Below are 12841 nucleotides of genomic sequence, written 5' to 3'. Positions count from 1 at the left end.
GCCACAATATCTTTTTTTTTTTAACCAAATAGTTTACAGAAAATAACAGAAATAGTTTTAGAACTATTAATATGATGAGCCAATTAATCAATCTTTGCCTAATAATAATAGGCGCTCATCACTCAATAATTACAATGGAATGCGTTCACTCATAATCTGACTGAATTTTTTTAATTTCACGTACAAATATGGTTTTTTGGGATTCTAGCTTCCCAAGTTGTGTTGTAACTAATGCAATAGTGTCACATCTGAAACATATTTTAAAATAACGCAATGAAGTGTTCTCGAAAAAAAAGAATCACTCAATAATTACACTGTGAAAACAAAAGTTTTTAAGGAATCAAGCAAGCTAAGTAGAGTACTTTATAATCATCTAAACAGAAGTTTACATATAACTAATTATTATATATAATAATGTCATTTTCAATATTCCTACATAGACTTACAAAATAAAAAAACTTCTTTCTTACTCTCTCAACAGCTCAATCCCCTCTTCCTTAAAATACCTAAACTGACCAGCAAAACAACCATATCATCAAATTGACTATATTACCCCTCAAAAATGACAAGAATCTCACAAGACTCATATTCACAAATTGGACATAATGGTCATTTTAAGAACAATATAAGGGCCCCCCTTATGAAACTGTCAACAAATAGGACCAGAAAGTTGGTTGCCTTGGCTTAGAAGCCAAGATAAGTTAGACACAAACTTGAATGCAATAGAAAGTTACACAAAAAAGTTGCTTTTATTGCTCAAGGATTAATTTCTCTTATATTTGCCACTGTGTTTGTTCATTTTCTTTCTGTTTCTTGGTGCACCACAATTTTTCAGGTATGTTTATGCTAAAACTATAGCCTATAGGTATTTTTTGCGAGTTTTACATATGAACTATCAGGTTGAATTTTCACTTTTTTGATACAATAACTATCAAGTTGAATTATCATTTTTTTTTTTGCAAGTTTCATAAATAAACTATCAGGTCGAGTTTTCACTTGTTTGTGAGTTTCTTATATAAACTATCAGGTTGAATTTTCATTTTTTTTCAAGTTTCATACATGAACTATCAGGTTGAATTTTCACTTTTTTTTGTGAGTTCCATACATAATCTATCAGGTTGAATTTTCATTTTTTTGCAAGTTTCATACATGAACTATCAGGTTGAATTTTCGCTGTTTTTGGGAGTTTTCTACTTGAACTATGTGTTTGTGTTTTCTACTAAATTATTATCAACTATTTATCAAAACACATCTCGAAGTTGACTACTATTTAATAAAACACATCTCGAAGTTGACTAGACAAAATGCTTGAAAACAACTCCCAAAAGGTGAGTGACTAACTTAATTTGCCCATTACATTTCGTCCACATGACAACTGACTCACTAATTCCGATGCATGTTTTGATAAATAGTTAGTGATATTGATAATTTAGGTTGGGAACTCGCAAAAAAGTAAATCTTCAGGTGTGTTTTTGACCATTATCTCTTCTTGAAACGACCTTCTTGATCTTCCTTTTGTATTTGTGTAATTTTGTTAACATGAGTTTGCAACATGTTTTAGGTGAAAGATGGCGTCTCTCGTACCAGAAGTACTAATTAAGCTTCTACAGAGTATGAACTCCAATGTAAAAGTCCGCGGAGAGTATAGATCAGTACTTTTACAAGTAATCAGCATTGTCCCCGCGTTGAGTGGTTCAGAACTGTGGCCAAACCACGGCTTCTTTATCAAAGTCTCCGATTCTTCTCATTCGACTTATGTTACACTGTCAAAAGAAGACAATGAGTTCATTTTGAACAACAAATTGCAACTTGGACAGTTCTTCTATGTTGACAAAATGGAAGCTGGAACACCGGTCCCAGTCTTAGTTGGCGTTAGGCCAATTCCAGGGCGACATCCATTTGTTGGCAATCCGAAGGATCTTATGCAAATGCTGGAACAATCTGAGGTACCTGATCAGGAAAATAGTAGTACTACTGATCCAAAGTCGAATGAATTGGTTGAAATGAAAAAAGAGATCGATAAGAAGAAGAAATTTGTTATCAAAGAGGAAAAGGCGGTTGTTGCATCCAGGTATATGCAAGGTGTGTCAAACCAGAACGTAAAGATTGGTGGAAATGATCACGGTACTGGTGCAAAAGGCGTTGAAAATGACAGTAGCGGAGCAGATCATAAGGTTGTACCTTTGAAAGGGAAACAACCAGAGGTTAAAAGTACTCAGGTATGATCGATGATCCTGCATCATGGATTATTCATCAGAACAACATTTAACTTGTAAGATGAGGAATGGAACATTTTGACCTAGTCAAAAACACACCTGAAGTATCACGTTTCTGCAAGTTTCCTACCTGAATTATTCCGAGCTATTTATCAAAACACACCTCAACTATCGTTGTTCCCTTTTTCCACCTGAAATATCACCATCAAACAGGGAGGAAAATGGAACAACTAATAGTTGAAGCATATTTGACAAATAAGTAAAGTGAACACATGATAAACTCGCAAAAACGTGATACTTCAGGTGTGTTTTTGACCATTATTTCTTTTTGAACGACAAACTTATATCGAAGGTAAGACAAAAAAAAACTTGTATTATATGTTTTATTCTATAAAACAAGTTTGCTGATGAGTTTTTCTGCTTTTGAATTTCAGACACAGCCTACAACTCCTTCTCGTAGTCGTTCTGATGCATTTTCTCCAAACACAGATGTCAATGTGATTAATAGCAGGGAGCTTTCGACAACTCCAAAGTTTTCAACTCTAAAACGCACTAGCACCAAACAAGAAAACATTAGAGAGAACTGTCCATTTTCCGAAACACTCATACCTTGGTCCTCTCTACCAGCCAACCTCGCAAAGCCAGGGAAGGTATACTTGTTTCTTCGCGTTCTCCTTTATTACTGCAGCAAGTGAAAAAGAAAGAGTCTTTGTAAGATTAAATGATTTTAAAGAAGACGTTGATGACTCATTAGATAATCAACATGATGCAAATGTACTTATGTTTTGTTGTTGTTTTTATCGTCATTATAATAAGGGGATCCTTAGAAGGAAAAAGTTAGCTTCTTTAATAGCAGCAGAAGCTCAAGAAGAAGCATTGACAGCAACCAATCTTCTTCATTGCATCAGGTAAGCATCACAACGTTAACTCAGTCGTAACATGTTATTGTGCTAATCAAAGGGTTGTGTTTCACATAATCGAGCTACGTGTCTTCACTTATTTTTTTCTTTTCAGCATGTTTGCTGAACTATGCTCATCTGCATCACCAGAGAGCCCTCATCTAAATTTGTCCAAATTTTTCACCCTCAATCAACTCATGGATCAAACGAATATGAAATCAAATGAACAAATCCTAGATAACTTTGCTTCAAAATTATCTTTACAAGACAAGGAGCTGATCAAATCAAGCAAGAAGACACGTTCCTTGAACGATACTAAAAGTACCCCTAAGTCATTGATCGAAGTTTCTTTGTCTGAAAAGGTAGAATGGGCAAAAGGAGACGGTTCTAAAGGCGTTAAGGAGTTAAGAGATGTTCTGTTCAACGAAATGCAATCGTGGTTTCTTAAATTCCTGGATGAAGCACTTGACGTTGGCTTCCAACTGAGTGAGCAAGAACACAAAAAGAAGAAACGTATTGTACAACAAACGGATACAAACAACCAAATTGCTCTCGCGTTGTCACAACTTAAACATGCCAATGACTGGTTGGACAAGCTACAGAGTAAATCAGCTTTGAATAAAGATGTTGCTGAGACAGTTGACAGATTGAAGCAAAAACTCTACGCGTGTTTACTTCTTCATATCGATTCAGCTGCTTCAGCTCTTGGAAAACCATGTTCATAATAGTAGCTGAAGCTATTTAAAAGGTCAATTAACAGCAACTAATCAGCTCATTTGAGAAAAATGTATACTTAGAGTCTGTTTGGCTCAGCTTAAAAGCTGGTCAAACTGACTTAAAAGCTGATTTTTGACTTATTTAACTGTTTGGCAATACTCAAAATAACTTATTTTAAGTTAAAAAAACTTATTTTAAGCCAAAAGTTAAAAGCTGGGATAGGGGTGCTTTTTTATTTTTAGCTTATAAGCTGTTTTAAGTTGACCACATTTTTATCTTTTTGCCCTAAATATTTTTATACAATCTCCAAATTACAACATAACCCTAACATCTCTTTCTTCCATTTTTCCCTTTTCACGTTTGGCATAGCAACTTCAGCACTTTTATTAAAACACATAACTGCTTATTTTAAAAATAAGTTTCAGCACTTTCAAAAGTACTTTTTTAAAGCTGCTTTTATTAAGCCCATCCAAACGGGCCCTTAATGTACCTGGCTACCTGCATTGCCTTGTTTTAATATGATTTAGATTTACAATATTAGGTGTAAATGTATGTAATTAGCGACTAACACTATGAGATTTGCCACTAAATGTTGTTGCTTTTACAACATTTTACAACAAAATGTGGTTGTTTCTATGACATTTATTAATAAACAATGTCGTTGTATCTCTACTTTAAATCCTAGAGAGCGTGATTTTTCTCTTGTAATTAGAAGATTGAATTAGAATAAAACAGATTCATTTAGTAACTTTAACGACAATGATAATTTGATTTTTGTGAATCAAAGAAGTAGGCTGGAGGTCAATCGAAAAAAGATGTTAAGTAATCAAAGGTTCAACAATCACCATGTCTATATTCTAAATCGACACAAAGATCTTAAACAAGAAACATCTACAAAGGTGTCAATTGCTATTATCAACAACAACAACAACAAACTAGTCTCATGTGTGGAGTCTAGAGAGGATAGAGTATACGCAGATCTTGAAATAGTAGAGAGGTTATTTCTGATAGACATGTAGAAAATAAAATATTGACAATAAAGAAACAACAAATAGTTATAGAAATCTAAAGATTCTTTTTTTATTACTCTAAAATTTGAAATCAATTGCAATTGTCAATATTCTCAAATCTAGCATAAGTATTTAGTTGATCTTGGAGAGTTTCCCATAGAAAAAAACATTATTAAATTTCCGTGAATCCAAGTAATATTGTATAAAGGATTAAATATACCACTAAACTATTCCAAATAGATCAAACTTTAGAATTTTTTGGTCAAAAATATCCCTAAATTATAGCTAAAACTTGAGTTACATCCTTAAATTATCACAATGAACAAAAGAATCATCCTTAAACTATTCCAAAATTTATACGTCATTTAACTCACCTGATGATATTTATAGGGAAAATGCATAAGTATCCCGAGTTATGTCCGAAATCTTAGAGACACACTTATACTATACTAAAGTATTGTTACCCTTGAACTTATTTTATAAGTAATTTTCTATCCCTTTCCTACGTGGCACTATATTTTTAGCCCAACGTCTGTTGACATTATTTTTCAAGCTAGTGCCATGTAGGCCGAAAAGGGGTAGAAAATTATTTATAAAATAAGTTTAGGGGTTAATATGACCTTAGTATCGTATAAGTCTGTCTTTGAGGTTTCAGGCATATGTTGGGGGTACTTATGCATTTTTCGATATTTATACTCTTCAACTTTGGGCGTGCATAAGTAGATACTTAAACTTGTATAAAATTGAACAAATAGACACATGTATCCTACATGAGATATTACATGAAAGACTCTTCATAGGACATAAATTGCATCTATTTGTGCAATTTTATACAAGTTAAAGTGGCTATTTGTGCACACTTAAAGTTGAAGGACTAAAATACTGGATAGAACTAAATGAAAAGATACATTTACGTATTATGCCAATTTTAAAATATGCAACACACAAAAACTACACTAGACTCTAAACAGTTATAAAAAAAAATATACTAAAAAAAATCGCAGTAGACTTAAAAAATAAATTAGAAATAGCAGAAACTATATACTCCCTCCGTCTCATATTTAATGTCACCTTTCGTATTTCAACATTCAAACAAGTCTATCTTTGACAGTAAATTTTTCATAGATCTTTTAAATATTTTATATTATTATTGTGACTCAGTACTTTTTACGTAGTATACAAATATATAAATTTCATTTCAAAAAAATTAAAGATTTCATGAACAAATTTTTGATCAAACTTAAACTGTTTGACTCCCAAAACATAAATAGTGTCGTATAAGACAGAGGAAGTAAAAGCAAGCGAAAAATAGACAGACTAGTAACTAATCAGCTCAAATTAGAATAAAATAAATTTATTAATTTGTTAAGGCTTGAACTGATCATCATGTTTGTATTCTAAAGATAGAGAGAGTGACGTAGAGGGTCCAATTTATCATCATGTTCATATTCTAAATATATAGAAAGAGTGATATAAAAGGTCCAACTAATCATCATGTTTGTATTCTAAATATAGAGAGAGTGACATCAAAGATTTGGAAAAAGAAATAAATTCCAAGTATAGAGGACGAATTGTGTAACCTCCGCTAATTCGCAGGTATTCTAGATACATGTGAATTACCCAATTACATACAAATACATGTATTTAGTATGATTCATATGTATCTGAAATACATGACTATCTCGCTCATCTCTCTCCTATTTTAGTGTATACAGTAACAAAAATACGTGTATCCATATAATATACGATAGATAATTCTTAATTAGTGGTAAGATACGTAATCATTTATAAGTATAAATAAAACTAACCATATACATGATATTGATGTATGTCTAATGAGGTATATTTTCTCCTATTTTATTTTGTCCTTAGCAATCTTCAAGGCTATATAAGTCCAACTTGGGCAATGTTAATTTTGTGCACAATTCAAGAAACCAAACTTACATATTACTACTAGCATTTAGCCAAATTAAATGGCCTCAACTATATTGTCACCTTCAACACTACTAATTTCACAAAAAATCATCAAACCCTCATCCCCAACTCCTCCTACAAAAAAATTGCACAATCTTTCTCTTATAGATCAAGCCATAGCAAATATTTACATACCCTTTGCCCTTTTCTACACAAAACAACAACTTAATTCAATTCCAAAAAGCCCTTCTCAAATATCTCATATTCTTGAAAATTCTCTTTCACAAATTTTAACCTTATATTATCCATATGGTGGGAGGTTACATGACAACACTATCGTCGATTGTGATGACACTGGAGCTGAGTTCTTACAAGTACAAATCGATAGTTCAATTTCCGAGGCTCTTGATTGTCACAACACTTTTATTGAACGTGCAATATTTCCTGAAAATTTACCTTGGAAAAATTATACGAATCGTGGATTAATCGTAGCTCAACTTAGCTATTTTAATTGTGGAGGAATAGCTATAAGTATGTGTAGTTCACATAAAATTGGAGATGGATGCAATAGTTATTATATGTTTCGTGATTGGGCTAAGATAACAAGTAATCCAAATGGTGTAAAACCAATTATTTCCTATTTGGAGCAATCTATTTATCCATCTCCTCCAAGTGGTCCTTTAAATTCCCCAATCATTGGTTTAAAAAAAGAAGATTGTGTACAAAGAAGGTATTTTTAGTTTGTATTCTATTCGTTTAATTTTATATGACGGTATTTGATCAGGCATAAAATTTGAAATAAAAAGAAAAATAACTTTTGACATATTATACCAAAGTTTCCCTAAAATTTATCATCTCAAACATGATATTTTTATGGCTATAAGAGCATGTAATTAAGGGAGAAAGAAAGAAATTTTAAGGTAAAGAATTTTGTAAATATATACAAGAATATGATTTTAAGTTATACATTGTCAATGTAAGAAAAATTTCACTATTAGGTCACTTTTACACCCACTTCACGTATATAATGAAATTTTGAAGCAAATTTGTGAAAAGACTGATAATATACCTGTTTTATTTTCAAGATTACAAATTTCTCATTTTAAGGAAGTCTTACAGATGATATTGTAAAAAGTTCTTTACAATAACGATCTATGCTTAGAAATTAAATATGTTTGTTATCTATAGTGGCTTCACTATATCTTGGAATGACTTGTCTATATATTCTCAAACAATATATGGATTATATCTTTTTTTAAAAATTAAATATGTTCGTGTCTCAAAATCTTTCTTTATTTCTTTTATAGGTATATATTTTCACCTTCAAAATTAAATGAACTCAAGACCCTAGTTATCGCGGAAACAGAAATTCAAAATCCTACTCGTACAGAAGTTGTTAGCGGACTTCTATTCAAAAGTATAGTATTCGCGATCAAGGCAAATTCGGGTTCATTTCTCCCCTCTACATTGGTTCAACATATTGATTTGAGAAATCAACTGAATTTGCCACAAAATATAGTAGGAAATATCCTCACATCTTTTTCCACATCAATATACAATGAAGAAAGCATGAAATTATCAATAATAGTTAGTGAAATGAGAAAAGGAAAAGAACAAGCTTACAAAAGTGACAATGTGAAACAAAATGTATTGGTTGATAAAATATTTGAATCAACTTTAGCAAAGGAAGAAATGTACCATAGTAGTAGTAGTAGTAGTACTTGTGACACTTATTTATGTAGTAGTTTTGTAAAATTTCCATTTCATGAAATAGATTTTGGATGGGGAAAGCCTATAAAAGTTAGTGTAGCAAATGGACCATTTGGTAAAGTAATTTACTTGATGGGTAATCAAAGTGGTGGAATTGATGCTTTTGTGATGTTAAGTGAACAAGATATGTTTGTGCTGGAACGTGACACTCAACTTCTTGAATTTGCGTATTTAGTTCCAATTTCTTAGTTTTTCTCTTTTAAAGGAAAACTCCGAGAAGTCAACCCTAGTTCGAGAGGACTGGATTGGGCTAACCTCTTATGATCCTTAGTAATAGTTAGCATTGAGAGCTTAGAAAGGCGTACAAACACTTGTTTTTTTGTTCAATCAATAAAGTTTCATCGATATTATGATAATTATGTCATTTCAAGTGGATGTTTAGATAATTTTTGTCTTTTTTCTTTTCTAGTCGTGTGTTTTAATTGATGGTAACGATTATATATGAAACATTTGAAAAATACCTATTAAAAGCTTTCATATGTCTAAAGCCTAATCTCTCCCACACTTTTGATTAACAAATTTATCCCATCTCATACACTAATTATTTTTTCCATTATTGATCATGACTCTACCATAATAAGCTTAAAATATGAAAGTTATTTTCTTACCTAACTCCTTATAAAATTATAAATAAAACTAATTATATATACATATTGCAGTTAGAAGCGAATTCAGAATTTAAAGACTCGAATCCCTTTTAAATTCAAAACTTATATGGAAAACAATATGATGTGCATGTTTCTAGTTGGGCTCAAATCGAGGTCGTAAGCTAAGGACGGGAGCACATGTCACCAGCAGTACTAAGTGCCATCCTTTATATATGTTGAGATGGAGGACGACTTAATTATTGAACATGAAAGATGAAAAATGATTTTTTTAAATAGAAAAGAGCCTAAAATATCCTCAATTGGAAATGGTACAAAATTACACTCCATCCACCTATTGGCTCCAAAATACCCTTCCCATGTCATCCACCTTTTGGTTCAAAACTGACCACTTAATTAATGGTTTTATATTTAAACTATTTAAATATTTTTTAAAATACGTGGTGCTCACTATTTGTTATAATTTAACTTATTAGTATAATTTATAAATCATTCCACTACCCACCCATTGCTAATTAAATCCATCTAAATTAATAAACCCGTCACATTATCAATGCAAGCTACTGCCAATTGAGTGTTTTTAAAAATTATAGAAGTACATTATCATACATTCAAGTGGCTAAATAAAAATCACCGATAAACTTAAAAGTCTGACTATGTTCTGTTCATCTTAATTATTCTTACGTCTCAATTATGTGATGTTACTTCATAGGTAACTTTTTTTTCAAAATAATATATTAAAGATTTTAAAACAAATCATAAATATTTATAAAATTATATTTAAAAAAAAGTGCATGAATTAATTCGGGATATATTACTTCTTTACCTTTAATCATAAATTTCTAATTGAATTTTGAAAGAAAGTGTCCTTCTAAATAAGCGGCTCAAACAAAATTTAAATTGGGCTTCGAGTCGGTCTCGAATAATTTTGAATGTCATTTTCAGGAATCTATAATTTCATCGTGTTTTAGTAGTGTTTATGACGATTTTAATATTATAATTGGATTATTAATTGGGTGAGATTTAGTTAGTAATGAGTGGGTAGTGGGTTGGTTTATAAATTATATTAATAAATTAAAATTATAACCATAGTTGAACCCAAATATTTTAAAAAATATTTAAAGAGTTTAATTTTAAAACAATTAAAAAAGTGGTCAATTTTGAACCCAAAGGTGGATGACAAGGGTATTTTGAAGCCAATATGTAGATGAAAAGGGCATTTTGGAGCCAATAGGTGGATGAAGGGTAATTTTATACCATTTTCAATACTTCAAGGGTATTTTAGACCCTTTTTCGTTCTTTAAATAAGTTAACGGGTGTACTGCACCCTATCTATACACATGGATCCGCCTCTGATAACAGAAAATAATATATTTTCTAATCTCTAAACTAATCAAACTTAAAAAAAACTTGTTTTCATCCTATAATTACTTGCATTCATTACTTTCTATACCATTTTTTCAATCGGATACATGAATCAAAGTAGTTAGATGCGTATATCTACCAGAAATAAAAGGAAGGTGTGCGTTGTTTAATTAATTTGAATTAAATGGTGTAACTTAAATTCCATAATTAGAGGGGTAAAATATGGGATTTAACAAACAAACAGGTTTGGTGGATCAATTCATATCAAATGTTATAGGTTTTTTTTTAAAAAAAAATACTAAATCACACATATTGACAGATCTGGTGTTGTAAACTTCGTCGATTCATTCCTTTGAATACTGAATTTTCAAAAAAATAATAATTCAAATGGCGAATACAATCATAATGTTGAGGCATTTAGGTTCATGAATCTCTGAAATCGATCACGAAAATTATAAAATTGATGGAATGCTATTGAAAGAGAATGCAACCTACAATGATCTAGTAGGTGGTATTTCAACACAACTAGAGATCGATTTTTCATGCAAAATAATGGAAACAAGATACACGATGGAAGGCAATGTAACTCAACTGGAAATTCGAAACGAGATGGGCATGAGGATGTTTATGGAATTGAAAAGATGTCAATTCAATTGCGGGTTGTATCCATTCTGCATAACAAAGATAGAGAGAAATTTTGGATGAAGCAACAATGGTGAAATATCTTTTGACTAAGATACATTCACTGTTGAAGTTGGAGGTGACATTGCAACCGTATTCATACTAGTTCTTGCAGATAATCATAGTGCATTTTGGATAGTAATTTGGATCATGTTAATTATTTGTGATCATAGCCACAACTTGTTCAAATCAAGTAGTTGTAAGATCATAATGTAAAAATACGTCATAGATAATCGATTTCAATTCAAGGTTGTATGATCAGACAAGAAGATGTTAGTCAGATTTGTTATTTTGTTAGATACATGGTGTCTATGTTTTATGAAAAAATGTGTCATAAGTTATTGTATCTCGGATAAATAAATTGTATCTTGAACAAAATATTGTATATGTCAATGTTAAGAGAGTAAAAATCTAATGTCGAAGAGTGATAAGATATTTGTAGCATGGATATTTTATATTATGTATCTCGAATAAATAAAATATATATCATTATTAAAATAAAAAGATCTAATATTGACGAATAATAATGGTTTATGTAGCATTAATACTTTGTTGAGCATGTATCTTAGGGTTTGGAGCCTAAAAAGTATAAAATATTAACAAAAATTTCAAAATGTTATATAAATTTTATATTAATCAAAACGGTAAAATCGTTGGAACAACAACGATTTACTCCACCGGAAAAAGCGATTTTGTAAAATGTGATTTTTTTTTAAAAAAAAATTCAAATCGCTACCATGACTAACGATTTTCAATTTATTTTTTTTTAAAAAAAAACTTTTTTTTTTTGAAAAACGCTGCCAAAGGCAGCGACTTACATTATTTTTTTTAAAAAATAATCCTTCCACCCCTCACCCCCACCTTCCACCAACCTATCTATATTTTTTTAAAAAGGAAAAATCACCCCACATATCTACTTAAGACTTAATATTACAAACTTTAGATGTGCTTTTTTTATATGACTAATTATAACAGTTTAATTACCAGCATCAACATATTAGTTTCAATCATTAATTTAATTTATTTATTTTACTGTTAGTTATTTTTTATAATTACATTATAATTAATAAGTAAGAGAAATAACATTAATATTCGAGCATTAATTATTATTATTTCTTATACCATTTTAGGGATAACATTAATATTAGAGAATCAATTGTCATTACCTCTTACACATTTTTAGGAATTTTTTTTTCAGTTTAACACGCCACCATCTCTCTCTTTTACCCACACGCATACCCCACACTCCCACCCTCACGTTTCTCTTTTACAGAGAACTAATTTTTTTTCTCTCTCAACATTTGTCTTCTTCATTCAAAAAGAAAATCAACAGAACTCTTCCACATGTACATGATTGAATGTTGGGAGGAGATCTACACACGAAGAATGTGGAGAAAGCCTAAACAGAATGCAACTCCGACGAAAAAGACTGATACTTTTAAAAGAAGAAACGAATTATAGGAAAGGAGAAGAAAAAAGAAGCAAAGAAAATTGGAAGTCCTCCTAATCAAAAAGGAATAAAGAGGAAAGGAAAAATGGTGGAACCCTCTTCTGATTCGTACTGAGATTTTGTAAGCAAGAGAAACTGGGAAAAATCAACAAATGTTGATATGTTTTTTAATTATTGTCAGATTTTGTAAGCGAGAAAATGCACTCTTTACATG

General features: G+C 30.9%; 2 protein-coding genes across 4 annotated transcripts; both read left to right on the top strand.

The window, feature by feature from the left end:
• The first annotated feature begins 737 nt into the window (after positions 1-737).
• Positions 738-3982, top strand: LOC107005833. Of its 3 annotated transcripts, none has more exons than XM_015204487.2 (5): positions 738-835; positions 1562-2219; positions 2651-2866; positions 3033-3124; positions 3231-3982. In XM_015204487.2, the coding sequence occupies exons 2-5, from the start codon at positions 1569-1571 to the stop codon at positions 3838-3840; spliced, it is 1569 nt and encodes a 522-aa protein (XP_015059973.1). In that variant the 5' UTR covers positions 738-835; positions 1562-1568; the 3' UTR covers positions 3841-3982. The 3 variants fall into 3 exon arrangements, with proteins under 3 accessions (XP_015059973.1, XP_015059972.1, XP_015059971.1); XM_015204486.2 differs by lacking the exon at positions 738-835 and adding an exon at positions 842-1464; XM_015204485.2 differs by lacking the exon at positions 738-835 and having other exon boundaries at positions 1473-2219.
• A 2833-nt stretch (positions 3983-6815) lies between these two features.
• LOC107006461 (acylsugar acyltransferase 3-like) lies at positions 6816-8715 on the top strand. The gene is made up of 2 exons (XM_015205010.1): positions 6816-7486; positions 8064-8715. The coding sequence occupies exons 1-2, from the start codon at positions 6816-6818 to the stop codon at positions 8713-8715; spliced, it is 1323 nt and encodes a 440-aa protein (XP_015060496.1).
• The last annotated feature ends 4126 nt before the right edge of the window (positions 8716-12841 follow it).

Source organism: Solanum pennellii, chromosome 12, assembly GCF_001406875.1.
Source record: "Solanum pennellii chromosome 12, SPENNV200".
Classification (NCBI taxonomy): domain Eukaryota; kingdom Viridiplantae; phylum Streptophyta; class Magnoliopsida; order Solanales; family Solanaceae; genus Solanum; species Solanum pennellii.
This window is presented reverse-complemented; position numbering and strand designations above follow the sequence as displayed.